General features: G+C 54.5%; 1 protein-coding gene across 2 annotated transcripts in view; it reads right to left on the reverse strand.

Moving 5' to 3' along the window:
- PPP1R12B (protein phosphatase 1 regulatory subunit 12B) overlaps positions 1-21,930 on the reverse strand; it is a 165,737-nt gene that overhangs the window by 34,437 nt on the left and 109,370 nt on the right. For both annotated transcript variants that reach the window (XM_065936358.1, XM_065936359.1), the window contains exons 16-18: positions 20,087-20,276; positions 19,892-20,004; positions 19,007-19,048 (exon numbers count right to left, since the gene is read on the reverse strand). In XM_065936358.1, coding sequence (XP_065792430.1) covers positions 19,007-19,048; positions 19,892-20,004; positions 20,087-20,276 — 345 coding nt within the window. The remainder of the gene's footprint in view (positions 1-19,006; positions 19,049-19,891; positions 20,005-20,086; positions 20,277-21,930) is intronic.

The following is a 21,930-nucleotide window of genomic DNA, read 5'->3' on the forward strand; positions in this document are numbered from 1 at the left end:
TGCCCCTCCAGGATCTAGTGTGGAGCGACCTCATTCTAAGCATTTTCTAACTGATGACAATAACCTCCCTGACTCACGTAATGTATTTATTAGGGAGCTTTCGGCGTCCCTGTCCCCCACCTGCACCGCTGCTGCTGCAGCCTCTGCAGTGTCGAAGCCGCCCCGCCGTCTCTCCTGCTCTCAGGACGGCCCCGAGCCGCTGCCGGCTGAGGGACGCTCCGCTGTGCCGGGCGCTCAGGGTCCCTCACGCCCCCTTCGTCCAGCATGAGGCGCGTCCCCCTCCACCTCTCCCCGCACTGCACTCCGGCAGAACCGCGGCCTTGTTTAAGCTGCCCTTCCTGCCGACTCTGCTGCTACGTCACTGCGAGGGGCTGGCACAGAAATACACCACCACGCTCACTGGTCTCAAATACACCCCTTTGAGGCAGGGTGGGCCCCAGGCGGCCACTCGCCTTCGAGGGCCGCGCTCGTACCCTTTCCACATGTTGTTCCCAGGCTGCTGCTCTGCTGCTGCTCCACTGGGGAACGGCAGCAGGCGGGCCTCATCCCGGCCGTGGTGGCCCTCTCCCGCAGGCTCCGCAGCCCGGCCCTGCCTCTGCCCCACTCCCGCCAGGCCGCCGATCTGCTCCGTGCGGTTCTGGGCTTGCTCCCTACTGTCCGCCTCCCCTAGGCCCATCAGCCAAATCCTCCATCTCAGAAGCACCCTTGTCTTGACCCCATCTCTCCTGTGAGCTGTCACTGCACTCCCCTGCCCGGCTCTGTGAGAAACTTGTTTGCAGAAAATGACTTTTCCCATGTTTCTAACTCCTCTCCCCAGCTGTGTCTTGAAACCTCTGGTGCCAGCCTCTCCGCCCCCGGCCCCGTCCAGGTCCCCGCTAACCCCACATGGATGTCACTGGGCAGCCGCCAGCAACACTCGGCGCCGCGGCCTCTGTCTCCTTGGTGCTCCTCCCTTCACACGGGACGGAGCACCGCTTCCCGGGTCCCCTCTGCCGTGCGGAGTGGACCCAGCTCAGTCCTTGATGCTGTCCTGTCTCAACTGCCCCTCCATCCCCTCACAGTCTCACAGCTTTCAGCATCACCCAGACGCGCCACAGGCCCGCTGGCCCAGTCCTCCGGCAGGGCAGAGACCTCAAGCTCAACAGCCCCCCGGACTCTGCATGCCTCCGCAACCTGCGGCCTCCGGCTGCCGGCAACTCGGGCTGTCCAGCTGCTCAGACCAAAGACCTTGGGGTTGCCAAGACCCCTCTTTCCCTCACATTCCAAATGCCCAGAATGTTTTTTCCATTGAGGTATAGTTCATGTACAATATTATATGTTTCAAGTGTACAACATAATGACTTACAATTTTTAAGTTGTATTCCACTTATAGTTATAAAAAAAAACTGTATTCCCTGTGCTGTACAACATATCCTTGTAGCTCACTTATTTTATACACAGTGGTTTTTACCTCTTTACCCCCTGTTCTGTATCTCCTCCGCCTTGCCGCTCTTTTCACCTCTTTATCCCCTACTCCGTATCTCCTCCGCCTTTCCGCTCCCAACCAGGAACCACTGGTTTCTTCTCTGTATCTGGGAATCTGCTACTTCTTCACTTATTTTTTGTATTCCACACAGGAATGATATCATACTTTTCTTCCTCTGACATTTCATGTAGTATAATGCCTTCCAACTCTAACCACATTGCTGTAATACCAAAATTTCATTCTTTGCTGAGGCTGAGTAATATTCCGCTGCACACACACACCTTCTGAATCCATCCATCTGCTGACAGACACCCAGGTTGCTTCCTCATCTTGGTAACTGTAAATAATGCTGTTATGAACACGGGTGCATTATCTTTTCAAATCAGTTTTTGTTTTCTCTGGATGTATATCCAGGAGCAAAACTGCTGGGTCACATGACAGTTTTATTGCTAGCATCTTGCTTTTCACAGTGGCTGCACCAGTTTACATTCCCGTCAATGGTCTGAGGGTGTGCAGGTTCCCGGTCCCTTTTCTCCACGTCCTCACCATGTTATTTGTGTGTTTTTTTGATGACAGAAATTCTGAGAGGTGTGAGGTGATACCTCAAGGTGGTTTTAGTTTACATTTTCCTGATGATTAATGATGCTGGCCATCTCTGTATCTTCTCTGGAAAAATATCTATTCAGGTCTGCTGCTTGTTTTTTAATTGAGTTGTTTGTTTTTATGGGGCTTCCCTGGTAGCTCAGCTGGTAAAGAATCCATCTGCAATGCAGTAAGACCCTGGTTTGATTCTTCGGTCGGGAAGATCCGCTGGAGAAGGGACAGGCTGCCCACTCCAGTTCTCACGGGCTTCCCTGGTGGCTCAGATGATAAAGAATCTGCCTGCAATGCGGGAGACACCTGGGTTTGATCCCTGACTTGGGAAGATCCCCTGGAGGAGGGCATGGCCACCCACTCCAGTGTTCTTGCCTGGAGAGTCCCACGGACAGAGGAGCCTGGCGGGCTGCAGAGAGTCGGATGTGACTGAGCGAGTGAGCACGCGGATAACTCGCAGGTGACACCTCACTGTGGCTTCAGTTTACAGTTTCCTGAACATTAACGATGCTGAACGTCTTTCCACATACCTGTTGGCCATCTGTGTATCTTCTCTAGAAAAATGTCTACTCAGGTCTTCTGCTTGTTTTTTAATTGAGTGGTTTGCTTTTATGATGTTGAGCGGTATAAGCTGTGCATAGATTTAGGATGTTAACCCTTTATCAGTCATGTCATTTGGAACTATTCTCTCCCATTCAGTAGACTGTCTTCTTGTTTTGTCAATGGCTTCCTTTGCGATGCAAAAGCTTTTAAGCTTAATCAGGTCCGGTTTGCTGTTGCTCGTCTCCTCTGCTTTAGGAGACAGATCTAAACATTCACACGCGTGGTTTGTTTCTCCACCTGTGTGTGCTATCCTCGTCTCTTCCATCAGCCTCTTCAGAAGGCAGGTCTTCTGCCTCCTCGGGCAGGTTTATTCCTAGATATTCTATTCTCTTTGATGTGATGGCGAATGGGATTGCTCCCTGAATTTCTTTATGATCTTTTACTGTTAGTGTACAGGAATGCAAGAGATTTCTGCGCATTAACTTTGTATCCTGCGACGTTACCAAAGTCACTGAGCTCGGGCAGTTACCTGGTAGCACCGTCAGGACTTTCTGTGTAGTGTCGGGTCACCTGCACACAGTGACTTTCCTCCTTTCCGATCTGGATTTCTCTTACTTCTTGTTCTTCTCTAACTGCTGTGGCTAGGACTTCCGATACCACGTGGAGCAACAGCGGTGAGAGCAGCCATTCCTGTCCTGTTCCTGTTTTCAGAGTGAGTGCTTCCAGTTTTTCACCATCGAGTAGGATGCCAGCTGTGGGCTTGTCATATACGGCCTTTATCATGTTGAGGTAAGTTTTCCTTCTCATCTTCTGGAGGTTTTTTTTTAAATAAAAAATGGACGCTGAATTTTGTCAAAAGCTTTTTGTGCCTCTACTAAGATGATCGTGTGGTTTTTATTCTTCAGCTTGTTGATGTGGTGTGTATCATATTGTCTGTGGATACTAAACCATCCCTGTGTGCCTGGGATAAGTCCCACTTGATCACAGTATATGGTTCTCTAAATGTATTGTTAGACTTGGTTTTCTAGTATTTAATTGAGAGGTTTTATGATGTGTTCATCAGTGATACTGGCCTGCAAACGTGTGTGTGTGTATGTGTGTGGTATCTTTGTCTGGCTTTGGTATCGGGGTGATGCTGGCCTCACGGAGTTGGAAATCCTCCTCCTCCTGCAACTTTTTGGAAGAGTTTCTGAAGAGGAAATCAGTCCTGAATATTCACTGTAAGGACTGAGGCTGAAGCTGAAACTCCAATACTCTGGCCACCTGATGCAAAGAACTGACTCACTGGAAAAGACCCTGATGCTGGGAAAGACTGAAGGCGGGAGGAGAAGGGGACGAGAGAGGATGAGATGGTTGGATGGCATCACCGACTTGATGGGCATGGGTTTGAGTAACCTCCGGGAGTTGGTGATGGACAGGGAGGCCTGGCGTGCTGCAGTCCATGGGGCTGCAAAGAGTCAGACACGACTGAGCGACTGAAGAACAGGTAGTTAACTCTTCTCTAAATGCTGGTGGAACTTACCCGTGAAGCCAAGCTTCCCAGGTAGTGCTAGTGGCAAAGAATCTGCCTGCCAATCAATGTAGAAGTAGATTCGATCCCTGGGTTGGGAAGATCCCCTGGAGAAGGGCATGGCAACCCACTCCAGTATTCTTCCCAGGAAAATCCCACGGGCAGAAGGGTTTGGTGGGCTACAGTCCACAGGAGCGCAGGGTCGGACACCATGGAAGCCCCAGGGCATAGCACGCACGCACGCACGCACACACGCGCACGCGCGTGCGTGAAGCCATCTGGTCTTGGACTTTCATTTGTTCGGAGTTTTGAAGTAACTGATTCAGTTTCATTATTGGTAATTGATCTGTTCCCATTTTCTGCTTCTTCCGAGTTCAGTCTTAGAAGAGGAACGCTTCCAGGAACCTGTCCTTTTCTTCTAGGGTGTCTGTGTTAACAGCTCCCAGATGCTCACACAGTCTCTTACGATCCTATGTGTTTCTCGTGTGTCAACTGTAGTTTCTCATTATTTTACTGACTTGGGCCCGCTGTTTTTCTTGAGCCTGGCGAAAGGTTTGTCAATTCTGTTTATCTTTTCGAAGAGCCAGTTCTTTTCACAACAGTTGTATTTACTTATTTTTGGCTGTGCTGCGCATGGGCGTTCCCCGGTTGGGGTGCCTGGGCCTCAGCGTTGTGGTGTGGGGCTTATAACCCCGGGCGCAGAGCGAGCCTGGGTCTCCTGCACTGGCAGGCAGACTGCCACCCCCTGCACCACCAGGGAAGCTCTCTCCTGCAGCCTCCAAGGCCCGGCTCGAGCTGACACGTCTGTCTGGAATACTCTCCCTCCAGACGTCTTTGTGGCTGACTTGCTCACCCTCCTCAGCTCTCTGTTCTGATCTCAGTCAACAAGATTTACTCAGACACCCTACCTGGCAATGTGACGTGTCCTCTCTCTACCCAATCCTCTTCAGGCAATTCTTTCTCTTTCACACCATGTCTAACATACAGTACACCTCGCTGAGGCCGCTGCTCACTCTCCGCCTCCACTGCGTTCTCCCTGCTGGCTCAGCTTCACGAGCCCGGGCTCTCTGCCGACTGCTGCGTTCCAAGTGTCCAGGACAGTGGATGGGAAGTGTTACGCACTCAATAAACATTCGATGAGTGAAAGCATGAAGCTGATTTTTAATTTACTGTGGTCCTCATGATACACATTCCACGTGTGCCTGGTAGCTACTGGAACAAGCTAGTTATTTATGTTCTCCAAATCTTTTATGTCGTTTAAATAATTTTGTCTGTTTGACATACTAGTTTCTGAGAGTGTGTAAGAATCCGCAGCCCTGATTGTGGAGCGCTACTTACTCCTTACTCTGACGGCTGCTGCTTTATAAATCTTGGGAGCATCTTCGGTGCCTACATCCCGTTATTTTCTAACTTCTCTGTGGACTGCTTTTCACAATTAAGAAATATCTTCCTGTCATTTGATATCTTTTGCTTAAAATTATCTTTTGATGGATATTAATGTTGAGTTGGAGAAGACTCTTCAGAGTCCCTTGGGCTGCAAGGAGATCCAACCAGTCTATCCTGAAGGAGATCAGTCCTGGGTGTTCATTGGAAGGACTGATGCTGAAGCTGAAACGCCAATACTTTGGGCACCTGATGCAAAGAGCTGACTTACTGGAAAAGACCCTGATGCCGGGAGGGATTGGGGGCAGGAGGAGGAGGGGACGACAGAGGATGAGATGGTTGGATGGCAACACCGACTCAATGGGCATGAGTCTGGGTGGACTCCGGAGTTGGAGATGGACAGGGAGGCCTGGCGTGCTGCAGTCCATGGGGTCGCAAAGAGTCGGACACGAATGAGTGACTGAACTGAACTGATCACCTTCCTTGGGTGAACATTTGCATATATCCCCCCATACTTTTAATCCTTCACTACCATTTTGAAGACACCATGCAGTGGAATAATTCAACCTCAGTTTCTGCCTGGCTTTACAGGTAAATTCATGCTCATCACGACTGCGAACACATTTTGTCTTGAATCTCTTATTTACTCTTTTCCCGTTTGCTTCTTTTCATCTCCCTTCTTGTCTTCCACTGGATGGAGTGATTAATTTGAAATTTTTCCTATTTTTCCACTACTGATGGGAGTTGAACCTTCTATTTCTGTTATTTTAGTGGCTATTCTTATGCAATGGTTTAATACTTAAAGCATTTTTTTCCTTTAAAAGTGTATAAAGTTAACCAGTCTCTTTTCTGCTCAAAACGAGAACTGCAGGACACTTTTACACCTTTAATATTACATTAATTCTAGAATTCTGGATCTAATGTTTTAAACATTAAGAAAAATGGGGTTTATTACCATGTTTGACACATTTTCTCTCTCCTGTCTCATTTCTTCGTGTTTGTTTTTCCTTTTGCTGAGAAACAGTTTTTGAACCAGCAAGGCCTGTGGGCTAAGTCAGCGCCCATGTGCCTGAAACCACCTCACTTTGCGCCTGTTACGTAATTAAGTAACTGTGCAAAACTGCAGGCCCACAGCTGTGGAGACGCTATACTGGCTTCTGGTCTCTGCTGCTGCCAATCTGACTACCATCCTTTTGCGGGTTACTTGTATCATTCATGGCTTTTACTTTTGAAATAACCGCAGTTCAGTTCCCCTAACCTCACTAGTCAGAAAAAACATTAGCAAATATATCCAAAGCTCAAACTCAAAATCAACTGTAGTGGAGAAATAGTCCTACTGTTTGGAAGTTGCATGGATTGAAACCATGGGTATACTGGGAAATGAGATACGGAGAGAAGATGACTCTGACACAGTGATAAGCTTGGGCGGCAGCAGCCCCAACCGTAGAGCCTGTGAGTAAACCCTGCCTGTATCTCCCCACACGACATGCAGAGACGGGTGCTGTCCCGGGAGCCAGGCCGCGGCACCCCCGCCCCAGGAGGCGCCTGCCCCTCGGGAGGACAGTGGCCTGAAGGCCGGGCGGCCAGTGCAGATCCCGGGCGACTCAGAAGCTGCGCCCACTCTGGGGCTCTGGACTTTCAACCTGTAAAATAAGGAAGTCGGGGTGGAATAGTTTCCACAGTACCTTCCAGAAATAACTGTGACCCCCCCCCCCCCCCCCCCCCAGTGTCTGGGGCCTCTAAGGGCCGGGGCGAGCGTGCGGACAGCTCCACACAGCAGAAACTGGCAGCGTTTGGAGGGCGGGGCGTGGCCCAGACAAGCCTGCACTTCACTTCAAGTCTCTGCTTTCCCAACGTCTGCGCAGCCCAAGCACTTAGGGAAAAATGACAGAAGCAACAGGAGCTCACTGGAGCAGAAGCAAGCGGGGCACGCTGAGTCCCACCACGGGGTCAGTACTGTGCACTCAGCACTCAGCGGCTCGGTCCCGGCCACGCACGCGCTCACGTTGCCGGCAGGCCTGTGCACCGGCCCGCTGGGCAGCACCTCGCAAGCGTTCATCCAGGGCTCTGCGCTGTCTCTGCAACTCACTTCCAACCGGCGGCCTCCGACTCCAGTCTCTTCCCAGGAAAGCCCCCATGACTGGCCGTCGGGGATGGAATGCAAGCTGTGATTCACGGTGTCCACTGCGAGGGTGAGTCACCGTTAACCTAACTGCTGCCAGGACAAGGGACGTCTCGGTGGTTTCCATTTTCCCACTAACATAAATCGCTAAGTGGATTGCTCTGCTCAACACCAGCAAACGCCTCCAACGTAACAGGCACGCGCGCATTTACTCAACGAACAAATGTTTATATAGCTACGTATATGTTATATAACCTTTGCTGAAAATCACTGGACGTAACGCTTCTCTTCTGTATCATATTTAGGACTGTTTCCTAGAGACAGAGTTCCAAAAATGAAAACTCTGGATCAACTCAGGGTCTTTGATAGCTTGGCAATTATCTTTCTAAAAAGAAGTATTAATCTGCATTCCCAACATGAAATATGAGGCAATTCATCTCACAATCCTCTCACTTAAACTGGCCTTTATCTTTTCAAAATATTTTCATATTTTGGTTGGTGGAAAAAAAATTCTACTTCATTATGCTCATTTCCTTGAAAAGAAAGCTATGAGAAACCTAGACAGCATATTAAAAAGCAAAGACATCACTTTGCTGACAAAGGTCCGCATAGTCAAGGCTATGGTTTTTCCAGTGGTCATGTACGTATGTGAGAGTTAGACTATAAAGAAGGCTCGGTGCCGAAGAATTGATGCTTTTCAACTATGGTGTTGGAGAAGGCTCTTTAGAGTCCCTTGGACTGCAAGATCAAACCAGTCCATCGTAAAGGAGATCAGTCCTGAATATTCACTGAAAGGACTGATGCTGAAGCTTCAATACTTTGGCCACCTGATGCAAACAACCGACTCAATGGAAAAGACCCTGATGCCGGGAAACACTGAGGGCAGGAAGAGAAGGGGACGACAGAGGACGAGATGGTTGGATGGCATCATCAACCCAACAGACATGAGTCTGAGTCAACTCTGGGAGACGGTGGAGGACAGAGAGACCGGGCGAGCAGAAGGGGCCGCAGACTAGGACACGACATGGTGACAGAAGGACGACGACAGTTTCAATACAAGTGAGGCTACATGGTTTTATTTATACATTTGTGAACTAATCAATTTTGAAGTAGTTTTCTAGTAATGATTACAACCTACATCAAATTTATTCCTTTATGTTCAGTTGTTTAGTCACTAAGTCGTTTCTGACTCTTTTGCAACCCTATGGACTGTAGCCTGCCAGGCTCCTCTGTCCACGGGACTTCCCGGGCCAGAATACTGGAGCAGGCTGCCACTTCCTTCTTCGGGGATCTTCCTGACGCAGGGACTGAACCCAAGTCTCCTGCATTGGCAGCTGGGGTCTTTACCACCGAGCCACCAGGGAAGACACAAGCTCAGTCGCAGCTTGCAGTAAAAAAGTATTTTGGGGACGGAAATTCTAGAAGACACTTCCTTCAGAGGACTGACCTGAACACAGAGCAGGAAGCAGCTTATTCACAGAGCGACATGCTGTAACTCGTGGTACAGTTAGGGTCGATCTCCCAGGTCCTGCCCTTCCCCTGGACTCACCCATGAGGACGCTCTGGTTCAGCCGTGATGTTTCTCTGGGTGATGGCGTACACTGAGCGGGGAGGGCTGGGAGGAAGCGTTCTTTGAGGAAACCGTTCTCGATGAACCCAGAACCTCAGGGCTGTTTTCCACAACTGTTACCCTCCTGGGAGCCTCAGACACTGGCTCGGGTGCAGTCAGAGTCTGCAGAGAGCTAACCCGTCACGCAGCAAGTGACTGCTTGTGTCCAAACTGCGGCTGGAGGCCCTGGGAGGGGGGAAGGGACAGGCTCGGATGGGAACAGCTGACTAGGGACAGACGGGGACCGTCATCTCAGGCGCTCTCCCCAGAAGGCCGTGAAGTGAGACAACGGGGAACCCCGTGCAGATGCTCCCCTCTGGGAAGCTCTGCTGGTCCCCTGCAGCAGTGCGTTTTCAGGTGAGGACAGACGACACGGCTGCCTCCAACACGACTCCCCTGCCCACCCACTGCTGGTGATGCTCAAGAATCAGAAAAACACTGCACTGACAATGTAAATGGGCACGGAGAGGGAGGCCCAGAGGGACGGGATGGGGAGGGAGGTGGGAGGGGGGTTCAGGATGGGGGGTAAACGGGCACCGAGAGTCACGCGGCTGTCAGCAGCCTGTCCGAGCCGGTCACCCGGAGCGTGACCTGCAGGCCAAGTCCGGCCTGCTCTGCACGAACAGTTTCGTCAGAACACGGCTACGCCCATTCAGGACTCACTGTCCACAGCTGCCTTCTCACTGGGACAGCGGAGCTGAGCGGCTGAGACGGACCAAGTGTCTGGCAAAGAAGGCAGTACGGACGATCAGACCCTACACATAAAGTCTGCCGAGCCCGGGCTGGCAGCATTCGGTGCCAAGACCAAAACTAGGCTGGCCCATCCCCCCCGCCCACCACAGGAAAGGCCCCAGCACCTGCCTGGTCCCCCAGGGGCCGAGAGTGCAGACCCTCCCAAGAGCCGGCCGCCTGGAGAGAGGGAGACCTTTGCACTCAGGGACAACAGCCCTATGACTGCCGAGGCGGTGAAGCTCTTCTGAGCCCCCTGAGCCGGGCAAAGCTCCATCCTACAGCAGGCGCTGTTTCACTTGGTATAGAATATCCAAACACGGTATTTTCCTTCCAGAATGCTTCTATAACCTGATGAAGATTTCAGGAATATAACTGGAGCTGTAAGCTCCAAGCCCACACTAAGTATTTTAGTTTTAACTATTAATTTGCTAAAGGGCTTTTTAAAAGCCCCTTCTTTCTTCTCAGTGGCCATCGAAACTGGCAAAATTCACAGTGTAAGAGTTGGGGCTGGTAACGATAACCCGATATGCAAGACAGAAAAAGAGACACAGATGTACAGAACAGACTTTTGGACTTTGTGGGAGAAGGCGAGGGTGGGATGATCTGAGAAAACAGCATCGAAACTTGTATATTATCAAGTGTGAAACAGATCGCCAGCCCAGGTTGGATGCATGAGACAAGCGCTCAGGGCTGGTGCACTGGGAAGACCCAGAGGGACGGGATGGGGAGGGAGGCGGGAGGGGGGATCGGGATGGGGAACACGTGTAAATCCATGGCTGATTCATGTCAATGTATGGCAAAACCCACTACAATACTGTAAAGTAATTAGCCTCCAACTAATAAAAATAATTGGGGGAAAAAAAAAGAGTTGGGGCTGTAAGGAAAGGAAGCCTCTGACGGCGCAGGGAGCACGAATGCTCGGGTGCCCCGGGCGGACATCTGTGTCCCTCGGGCACAGCGTCTGAACAGAACACTACGGTTTTCTATGAGAGAAATTCAGGCCCCTGAATGCCTGCTCCGATTCCTGAGTTTGCTTGATGGAAAATGGAGCTGGAAAAAACGAAGCCTGGTAGACAGTGACCACGGCCCCCACCAGCCCACCCCTCAGGCTCTCCGGCCGTAACCTCGGTCAGCGCCTCAAGTTTGACATTCCTGCCGGGGCCAATCTATAAACACTCCATTTGCTGAGAAAGAGCCGCAAACCCCCCACTAAGCTTGTTACCTCAATCATGGGGCTAGAAGGTTGACATTAGCTAGGCCTAAGCCATGGTTAAAGGTCTCCAGAAGAAATGAAGACTCCTGTAACTAAGGGAACCTCCAGACTGCACTGGACAGGGGGCAATTACCCCTGCGAGCTCCCCACCATCAAAGCCAGTGCGGCCTGACTCCTTCTGTCAAAGAGCCAAACGCGAGGGCTTTGAAGCCAGCCTCACGCAAAGCTGTCATCTCAGTAATGACGGGGGCCTGGAATGCCCAAGCTGAAGACGATTCTCTTCTTAAGAGAGCCATTAGCTGGTCTTGGGATAAAAAACTTAGGAAAAATACCGGCATGAAATTCACTGGAATGTTAAACAATAATCTCATTTGAGTGAATAACTTTATTCTTACACTTTATAGTGGTAGGAATCTCCTCTTACAACAAACATTTTCTATACCCCACCAGCTATGACTATCCTGAAACAAAATTCTTAAGAGGTAAAACTCAGCTAAAATCACAAAAAATAAATAACAAAAGATGAAGAAGAAACAAAGAGAAATCACTGATAATGAAGCATGTGTTTCAATGTGCAAATCTGGGGGCATGAAGCAGCCAGAGGTGGACCCCGAGAGCCAGCCTGCAGGCCGACAGAAGCCGTGACGGGAGTGGGGGGGCAGGGATGCCGGATGATGTCCTCACACAAGAGGCGACGCGGCTGGGGACGCGCTCAACCCACGTGCAAGCGGCTTCTCCTCGACCGACGTGGTGGTTGAAGATTTTAGAAGCTCTCTGCCAAAAAATGTGAGCTCACACACAGAGTCAAGTCTGGCTTTGAACTCGGATGACAGAGAGGCTTTCACACCTGACTGTCTAGGGCGGCGGGCAGAAGCCCAGCTGCAGGACGGCCGTGTTCCTGGGGCACGGGGGAGGCCTGGCTTCCGGGCCCTGCCCGTGAACGCAGGCACAGCATCTTCCCCACGGCGACCCCTCAAAGAACAACCTCCTCTAGAAGCTCTCTCTGCACGTCTCTGTACGTCACGTGCTTCCTATGATGGAACACACTGCCTTGTAATCACAGAAAACAAGTTACAGCAGAGTTTCAAGCCTCTAACACAAGGTCAGAGGTTGCTGACAAAACTGGAGACCTTGAAGGCAGCCAGAGGCAGAAGGAAGAGACTGGAATAAGTAGAAAGCTCAGAGGTTAACTGTCCTCCCCTCAGCAGCTGATAAACCTGCCACATCTCTGGACCTCTGAGCGAAGGCCACCCAGGTTCCCTGAAGGCCACCGCATTCTGACAGATTCCTGACTGAGGCAGAATCCCCTGGTGTGAGGGGCGGCGGGCCCCAGAGCTGCAGGGTCTGCGCGGGCGCACGTGCACTCTACTGGGCAGTGCTTGGCAGCAGCACGACCTACAGCTGACGGAGCCTTAAAAGGAAGATGCCAGAGGAAACCACTCTCAGGCTGGCTTATCCAGCTCGCCTGCAGCAAGGCACAAATGTGACCCATATATAGACAGCCCGGCAGCTGCAGGATCCTAAGAACTACGGGTGCGGAGCAGAAGCATGTGCGAGGAGAGGCTGTCCTGGAGGACGTGGCGGTGAGGCTGGAGAAGCCCCCGCGGGCAGCCTGCACAGAGGGCTCTGCCCCGCTCCCCCCGCACCACGCCCACGGTCCCCCGCGTCACTGCCGGGACCCCACCGACTGTGTGGAGAGCCTGCCGACCCCTGGGGGCTGTTCACAACAGCCCTGCCTGTTCCATGTGTCCCGGGAGCGTTGCATCAGATTTCTCAGGCTTCGCAAGCCCTCTCATTCTGGGGACGAGCCAACTACCTTTCCTTTTCTTCCCCTTCTTTTCCAGCTAAAGACAAAGAAGCTGAGGGAGGAAGATCTATATTTTACTGTCTTTTCACTCAATTAAAAGGGAGAGCGGCTTGCTTAAAAAAAGACGATGGTGGTTTTCCGGTGAATGTGAAAAACACTACTTGACTACAGAAATAAGCAGTCCCGTCCGGAGCTCACCTACCGGGTCTCTAAACTTAGACGGTTGTTCTGTCTCAACAGCTCAGCTCGTCTGGGACATACTTTACCTTATTAGGCAATCGGGCCCCGGAGAGAAGGGAAAGCAAAACAGGCCTCAGCTTTTACCTAAAAGGAGAACAGCGAAGACACTACCCCGTGGCAGGCGCGGACAGAACCCGCTGGGCGCCTGCCAGCAGACGAAGGGGCTTCACGAGCCTGGGTAAAAAGGCAGAGTCCTGCCTGACGGAGGGAGAGCCCCCAGCAGAGCACCTGAGCAAGGCTGAGGAGACTCGAGCAAACAGGAGGGGAGGCTACCACCTGCTGCAACCGAGCAGGGGTGGCGTGTGTGTGCACGTGTGTGTGTGTGTGTGTGTGTGTGTGCGTGAGTGTATGCAAAGATGAGCGGGAAGGCGGGCGGACGCAGGAGCGGGAGGGTGACCAGCAGAGCCTGGGGGCTGCTGAGGACACGGCAGGCATGGGGACCCGGGGCACCCCGAGCTTGCCTTCCTCCCGGCTCCTCCTGGCTTTCCCACGCCTGGCATTCCCTTTTAGTTCTCAAGACCCATCAGGCCGTTTTCAGAGCACAGGCACAAGCTGGAGCCAGGGCTACTTCTCTGACTCCAAAAAACCCCTCCTTTATGGATAAATTAACAACCAACCTCAAAATCAGCATTCTCCGGTCAGTGAGATTATTCCAAAATTCAGAAAATAGACTGAATGGACATGACTCATCTCTAACTATTTCAAGTGTATTATGTGGCTCTTATCGCACAACTCTAAGAGGTCGACACTATTATCAACCCCGTTTACAGATGAGGAAACGAAGCGTCTCCTGCAGAGTGGCCGGGCGGCTGAGCCAGGCCTGCGCGCCTCCCGCCGTGACAGTGAGTCACGACATACGATGGGCGCACACTCAGGTGCAGAGCCCAGACACGGCTGTGCACGCTCCCCCTGGGGCTTGCTGAACCCCAGAGCTCCAGGGGTTCGGACTCAGCACTTTCACTGCTGGGACCCGCTCCAACCCCTGGCCAGGGAACTAAGATCCTGCAAGCTGTGCAGTGAGGCCAATAAATAAGGAGAACGAGCAGTTTAAAGCTTCCTTCGGTTCTAAAATCCCAAGACTGTGACTGTCCTTTTAGACTGACCGAAGCTCCAACTCACAAAGCCATCAGGATCACTCCATACCATGCGGGGTGTGGCCGACATTCGGTGAGAACTATAAGACTGTTAGACAAGAGGAACTCTGCTGAGGAGCTGGCTGTCTGCAGGCAGTCTCAGAAGCCGGCTCAGCTCTGGCTCCCGCTGCCTGGCTGACTCTGCTCAGCGTTGTGACGTCTCTGAGTGTTCTCCCTTCCCCTTAAGGAGGGCCTTCTCTGGAAAGCTTGCCTCTGGGTGCTCTTCTGCATGAAACTCTGACGGAGCCCTCTGACGGTAGAAGGACACTTGTTCAGTTACCAAGTTGTGTCCAACTCTGCGCGGCCCCGTGGGCTGCAGCACGCCAGGCTTCCTGGTCTATGACACTCCTGGCTGTCAAAGACCTATAGAGTCTGGAAAGAGGCCGCGTCTCCTCAGAAGCCGTCAGGGGAGCCCCAGGAGCTGGCTCTGCACGACCACAGGGCTTTCCCACGGGGACGCCCCCACACCAGCTGAGAACTGGGGCCAAGGTGACCCTGACCCCGGCCTGCCCACAGCGGGCACCTCACGTGCTTGTTCCACGAGTGGAGGAGGGGCTACAGAAGACAAGGGACAGGAGGGGAGACGCGCCCAGTGGCTTCAGGTGTAAGAGACATTCCCATGGCCAAGTGGCTCCCAAAGCAAGTTTCATTTTCTGTTACAGCTTAGTTCAAAACCAAGCTTTGCTGGGAAAACCTCACTTTGGGTGTCTCTCTGATTCAGTTTGAAAGTCTCAGGCTTAACTGCTTACGCCTTCTGGAGCACTGGACCAAGGTGTCCCTGGACGAGCTCACCAGCTGTCTCCAGCAGGGATCTCAACGCCCTCCGAGCAGCACGTCCTCAGCGTGTCTCCTCGGCAGGCCTCGCCAGGAGGAGGCGTCTTCAGCCTGGCTGAGTGGTCCAGGCCCGCTCGGATGGGATGCTACGCTGCCAACTTCGAAGGTCAAGTGTCAGGGTTTGTTCGGATGATGGCACGTGATTTGCCGGAAAGCAACAGGGATGTGGGGGAGAAGCACCTTCCTAAGTGGAGGACGGGAATGCCACGCCCTGGCGGACAGACATGCATCCAGGTCGGGGCAGCAGGGAAGCACACCTCTGGACACAGATCAGACTCTCACGTGGCCTCCAAGCCGCCCTTTGAGGGAACCTTCCTTCATGCGAGGGGGCGCAACGCCACCAGCAACTCAACCCAAACACGGAACCTGCCCAGTAAAAACGAAAGAACAAAAGACGCCGACAGAGGGGTGAGGGGCACAACTGCTACGGGGCAAGAAGCCATGAGGACACTGCGTAACACGCGGAGCACGGCCAGCGTGCCGCGAGAACTAAAATGGAGCGCAACCTTCAAAGACCGAGCACCCCCATGCTGCACAGCGGACGCTCACACAATGCTGCGCGTTAACACACTTTAACAAAACCCCAGCCAGGAACATCTAGACTCACCCTCCATCCTCTGAGGGAAGGTAGAGGCGGGTGGAGACTGAGTTAATAACAAACTGCACACTTGATGAAGCCTCCAGAAAAACCCGAAGACCGTGGGGTCAGGAGAGCCTCTGGGCTGGTGTGAGAGGTGCGTGCTGGGCGACGGCAGGCCCCCCTCCACAGGGCAAAGCTTCCGAGCCTGGAAGCCCTCCACACCCCACTGCTCATCTGCGTCCCTAAAGAGGGATGGGGAACCACAGGGGTTGGGAGGTCGGCCCCAGCACAGCCACAGAGGCCCCTGAGCGGGCTGGGGGCCACCCGGAGAGCGCTCACTGCCCACATGCTCCACCGGCCCAGGCCTGAGAGCTCCCCACTGTGAGGCGAGGCCCCTCACCCAGGCTTTCTCCAACTCCCTCCCAGCTCCAAGGGGCCCACGTCCGGGGGGCGGGCAGCTTCCCCGCACAGGTGTGGGCTCCCTGCCAAGTCACCCGCCTCCCACCCGGCCCCTCAGGCACGGCTCTGCTTGCTCACCACTGCTCTGAGACACGTGTGCCCTCCAGCGATGGATTCAACCACAAGTCAGAACCAGCCCGGGGAGCGGTCTGCTCTAGAAGAGGACCGAGAAACAAGAGCAGGGAGACCAGACCGCGCAAACAAGACGAAGCCAGGCCGCAGGCGAGAGAAGGTGCAGAGCCTGCAGGGCCCCGGGCACAAGGCCGTCCCAGGGCCGCGGGCAGGCAGCACTTCAGGCGGGAGCAGCCGCCTCCCTCGCGTCAAGCCCAGACTCGGCTTGGCCTCACTTCACAAGATGAAGACGTGCAAGGACTCCTGGGAGGGCGCCCACCTCCCGTGAACGGCCGTGCGGACGTGCTCCCAGCGCGGCGCCGAGGGGCTGCTGAGACACGAGCCCCGCGTCACCTGCGGTCTCACTGCCTCGCGGCTTTTCCAGGGCGGCCGGGGCTTGCCTGGTGCACCACGTGGGGCCTGGACGCATCCCCCGTGTCACCACATGGACGCACACGCGGCCTCTCCTCGCACCCAGAGCCGTCCCAGCCGTAAAGCGTACGCGGACACGCACGTCAGCGCCACTTCTACAGCGGGGCTACACGACAGGAAGCCGATGCCCACGACATCGACACAGATTAGGGTTAAACGACAAAGGCTTCTGACCAGGCTCTCGTCTCTGAGAGGAGGAGGGACAGCCACACACATTCGGGATCATTCTAGCTCCCACCTGGCCGGGGATCCAGGCTGGAGGCCGCACCCACGAAGGCTCCGTCCCAGCCTTAAAGTGAGTTGTCTCTGAGTGACTCCACGGACGCGAGTTCAAGAACAGGCGGCACGGACCCGAGGCGGCAGCGGCCAGACAGCAGCTGCCTGTCGGGATGGGGGGGCGCTTTCCAGGAGAGAAGGGATCTGAGCCGCGCACAGGTCACGCCCCTGACGACCGCTGTCAGAACTCAGCGCACTTCAGGTCTGTGCACGCACCGACTGCTAAGTACATCCTGATTTACAAGACATACGTCAGAGTCAGGAGACGAGTGGACTTAAACCTAGACTGCACCCTCCGAAGGACGCGTCCTCTAAGATGGAGAAGGATGCTGCCACGATGCCAACTCTAGATACAGTCTTATCGCCCCCGAGCCAGGAAAGAACGCCGCGCGGCTCCAGCGGTGTCCGTGCTGCAGAGCTGAGGGCGGCGCCCTGGGGGCTCGCGGCTGCCGCCTGATGGAGCAGGTGGGGGACGAGGGCGGGCCTGACTCCCTGACGGCCTCGGATGAACTCCCAGGGTCCACGGGGACTGGGCCCGCTGCTCCAGGGCCGGTGTGGACCCCACCAGGGCCAGGCTGGCACCGGGGCACGGCCGCCCCTGGGCTGGAGACGCTGACGCCCCGTTCCTGGGGCGTGGGCTCACTGCATACCCTGACCTCCTAAGACCACACTGGGCGTCCCTGCCGGGTGCCCCGGGAGCAAGGAGCTTAGAAGCGTGGAGACCGCGGCCTCCCCGCAGGGACGCTGCCTGGCCTCCTCACTGGGGCTCCTTTGTGGGGTTGCCCGGCCTTGACACCCCTGCATACTCGATGGCCATGTCTGACCTCTGTGCCACACTCGGGCTCTCTCGTTAGGTACGTGACTCACATTTCACTGTCTCCCGCAGCCCGGCCAGCCCCTAGGAGCGAGGCCACGGTCATGCGCACACACCGTGCCCCGGGGGCCTCCTCCGGCACCTGTGCCCACACTGGCCCCGCAGCCCTCTCCCCGAGGGGCTGCACGCGCCGCAGTGGTCCCGACGCCACCGCCTCTGGAGGCCACTCCTCACTGTTCTGGGTCTCGATTGCCATCCAGGCGCATCAGTGACAGAGCATTCCCATTTCCTCTCTAAAAATGAACTAGCTATTGATTTTCAGGATGAGTTATTATATATATTCTGATAACATACTATCACATAATTTAGGGTAGAAAAAAGACCATCTATTTACGTAGTTTCCAATAGAAATGCACATATTCTTTCAATTCATTTGGTCAGAGCCAAACAAATCCCTTCCTCCTGGAGAAACAGCAGAAGGACGTCCCTGCAGTCCAGCGGTCAGGACTCGGTGTATCACTGTGGTGGCCCAGGTTCCACCCCTGGTCGGGCAGCGAAGACCCCCCAGCCCTTGCCCCAGAAGCCACATAGCACGGCCAAGAAAACAGACGAAAAGCCCAGGGGGAGAGAGAGGACAGATGCACGGTGCTGCTCACAAGCCTGTCGCACGTGGGCCGGGACTGCGGGAGAGCTGCCCTCGGCAGGAGCGGGCCCGGCCGCAGGACTGTGAGCTGCACACGGCAGGAGCTAAACCTCGCTTCAGAGTCAAGCGTAAGTGACTTCCGACCGTCTCCACCCCGCACTCCTGGCTCCTCTCTGCCAGCACACAGCGGGTGCTGATCCGTGAGAGACGGCATTACTGCCTTTTTCTTCCCAAGATTTTAAAGGACTTTATATACTCCAACAGCACAAGAGAGAGGAGACAGCGGAAAGCGAGTTAGAGCCTGGCCGGAGGCGCGGGAAACCTCGAGAGAACACGGGCACCGCCGCACCACTTAAGGAAACGGGGTGCGGGCGAGCAGCCGGCATGTCCTCAGGGCAGCGTCCCCGGACCCCCGGACCCAAGCCTGCACGCAGCCTGCTCCTCTGTTAGGTGGGCACACGCCGGCAGGGCGGCCCCGCAGGGCAGCCTCACCGCGGGTCACTTACCCACGCTTTCTTCACCTCTTCCGGGACTTCCGTTTCATCTTCCTGGAAAGGCAGGAGGAAGAAAAACAAGCGGTCACGGTCGCAGGCAGCCCTGGCGGCACCAGTCAGCCCCGTCAGCACGAGCCTGGGCAGGGAGGGCTGGTGGCCAAGGGGGCTGTCACTGCGGCCTCAGCAGCGCCTCGGGGCGCCCCCTGCAGCCCGAGCAGAACGCCCCTGCAGGAAGAGGAGAACCCGAACTCCCTCGGGCTCTGCCGCTGGTGGATCTGTCTGTTCCCATAGCGACTGGACGCTCACACCCACCACTTCTGACAGCGACCACTGCCGCCCCTCTTCCCACCTCACTGAACCGTCCATCTAGTCAAACAGGTCACGGTGACTGGGGACCTGACCCTGGTCCCTCAGGTTGTAAATGCCAGGGGCGGGCTGAGCCAGCAGGCAGAGGCCAGCAGGGAGAAGACACATGGAACCTTGTCCTCAAAGTCCAGCAGTGTTACCTCACCCGCTCTTTTTTCTCCTTCAGAAGAGTAAACCTGAGTCAGACGACACTCTGAGAGCCCTGGGATCCTCGGCCAACCTCGCGCGCACGGGGACACCGGGCTGCTGACTCCCCGCGTGCCCTCAGGGCTCCGGGGGTGGCTCTATCGCACGCTTGTGCGCCTGCTCTATGTGTCTGTCTGCACTCGCCACGCCCTCGCCCCCTGCCCGCGCGCTTGGCACTGCCCTGGGTGCCAAGCCAGAGCCTCCCAGACGATCCTGCGCCCCTGCAGTCTGTCTTTCTCGTGACGTGTCCTGACATGCGGGGCTCACAGCGCCGGGTGGATTCTCTTGCATCCACACAGGACGGTGGGCGGAACACACGGTGCCCAGCACACACGGGCCACTTACGTCCTTCGTCCAGAAGTTGATGCCCGTGCCCCGCCGCCGCTCCCGGGGCCGCCGCCTCTCGCGGATGGACAGCCGGCCGGAGGGCTGGTCACCTGGCTCTGCTGCTTCGCCCTCTGCTCAGGGAGACAAGGCGCGGGTCTTAGGAGCCCGGGGCACGTGCGCTGGAGGGCCTGCGCTTTCCGAAGCCCGACCTACCGTTTGTGTCCATGTCCCGCGGCCCGGCAGGGCCTGTGGGGGGCTCTGAGCTCTGCGAGTCGGGGGCGGAGGACCCACCCGTCCGGAGCAGGTAGGAGCTGGTGTAGAGCGAGGGTCTCGGGGCAGAAGGGGACGCTGGCGCTGTGGGCTGGTCGGGCTGAGCTGGACACCGCAGGGGATGATACACTGGCTAGAACCACCCACAGGATGAGACGTCAGAGGTCAAGTTCAACAAAAGCGTAGGGACAGCATGTTTATTAAAAATGGGCTTCTCTATATCAGAGGCTTATAAGCAGTTAACCAGCCAGAAAGGAAACCAGTCTGAGCTCCTACTCTGACGACACAGACAGGCTGACAGCAGCCCAGAAAGCTCCTCCTAAACTGACCGAAGGGCATGAGGAAGCAGGGACTCGCTAACACAACTCCTGTGACTCTACAGAGCAAACGGGAAGGATGCCGGCCTTCTGAAGATGGGGCTCTGAGAGGCAGGGTGTATACGGGAAAATAAGCTCAGGAACAGGAAAAAAACAGGTAAGAGTCATCTAAAAACAGACCAAATCTGGACCTTCTGCCAATTTCTGAGCCTTCTATCAACTTGACGTAACCAGGCTTACTGACACTTTAAAAAAACTCCCACTTTCTGGGACTTCCCTGGTGGTCCTGCATTAAGACTGCACTTCACTGCAAGGGGTGCGGGTGTGACCTCTGGGTGGGGAACTAAGATCCTGCATGTGCACCCCACCCCCAAAACAAAAGTAAAAAAAATAATTCCCCTTTTCCCCTTTGAACATTTTTTTCCTTGAGAGTTAGCACAGAGCTTGACAATAAACATTTATTTGTTGAAGTGGTCTGTTGAAGATGCAGAGATAAAGAAATTCTCACCACATGCAGAGATTGTCTGATTTTTTGTTTATAAGTTATAGAGACAGAAGTAATAAGACACAGTCAGTTTGGGAGTCTGACAAGACGTGGCTCAAATTCTAGCTTCTGCACAAATGAGTGGCATGACCTAAGTAGGTGACTCGAGTTCTGAGTCTCCACTTCTCCTTCATAAAACAGGGAAAACAAGCTCTCCCTCAGAGGCCTGGGAGGCCTGGGTGAGACCCTGTGTGCCATGTGCCGAGAACGGAACCCTGCATGCAGTAAGTGCTCAAAAACAGTGGCTGATAAAACGGGATAAACAGTAGGACCTTGGTTACCTAAAGGAAGAGCAGGAAGACTTCTTCTCCTGCAACCATGATCAACATGACATTCATCATCCCAACTGGGGCATTTCTGGGCGTGAAAAGGAATGGTACTGACAATCACCCCGAGATAAAAGGCATCGCTGGAACAATCTTCAGTGAACCAGGAGCTATGCTCACCCTGAACAGGACCCCACACCTCTGACTGCTCTTGCACTAGAGGGCTGACACGCACGGCAGGACGTCCACCCGCAGCGCAGGGAGGGGGTGGGCTGCGGCTCAGCGCCCGCGCCACCTCTTCTTCCAAATCCTTCACTGTTGTCTGGCCGCGCCATGCGGCCATGGGCTGAGGGATCGCAGCTCCCGGCCAGGGCTGAAGCCGGGCCCCCCCAGGACAGCGCAGCCTCCTGCCTGCTGGGTTGCCAGGGAACCCCTCTGGCTCTCCTGAGATGCCCGGCAGGCTGCTGAACGTGCACCCACAGCCTCGGTGTAAGGAGGACTGGCATTTACCTCAGAGGGCTGTGCTGAGGGCTGAACAGTCTCATACATGTGACACAGCTGAAGTAGGGCTGGGCATAAAGAGTAATGAATGCTTATATTTCTACCTACATTTTATTATATCGAGACCTCTCTTTTCAGAACTGAAAGACATTCACATTC

The sequence above is a fragment of the Muntiacus reevesi genome, chromosome 5, assembly GCF_963930625.1.
Source record: "Muntiacus reevesi chromosome 5, mMunRee1.1, whole genome shotgun sequence".
Taxonomy (NCBI): Eukaryota; Metazoa; Chordata; class Mammalia; order Artiodactyla; family Cervidae; genus Muntiacus; species Muntiacus reevesi.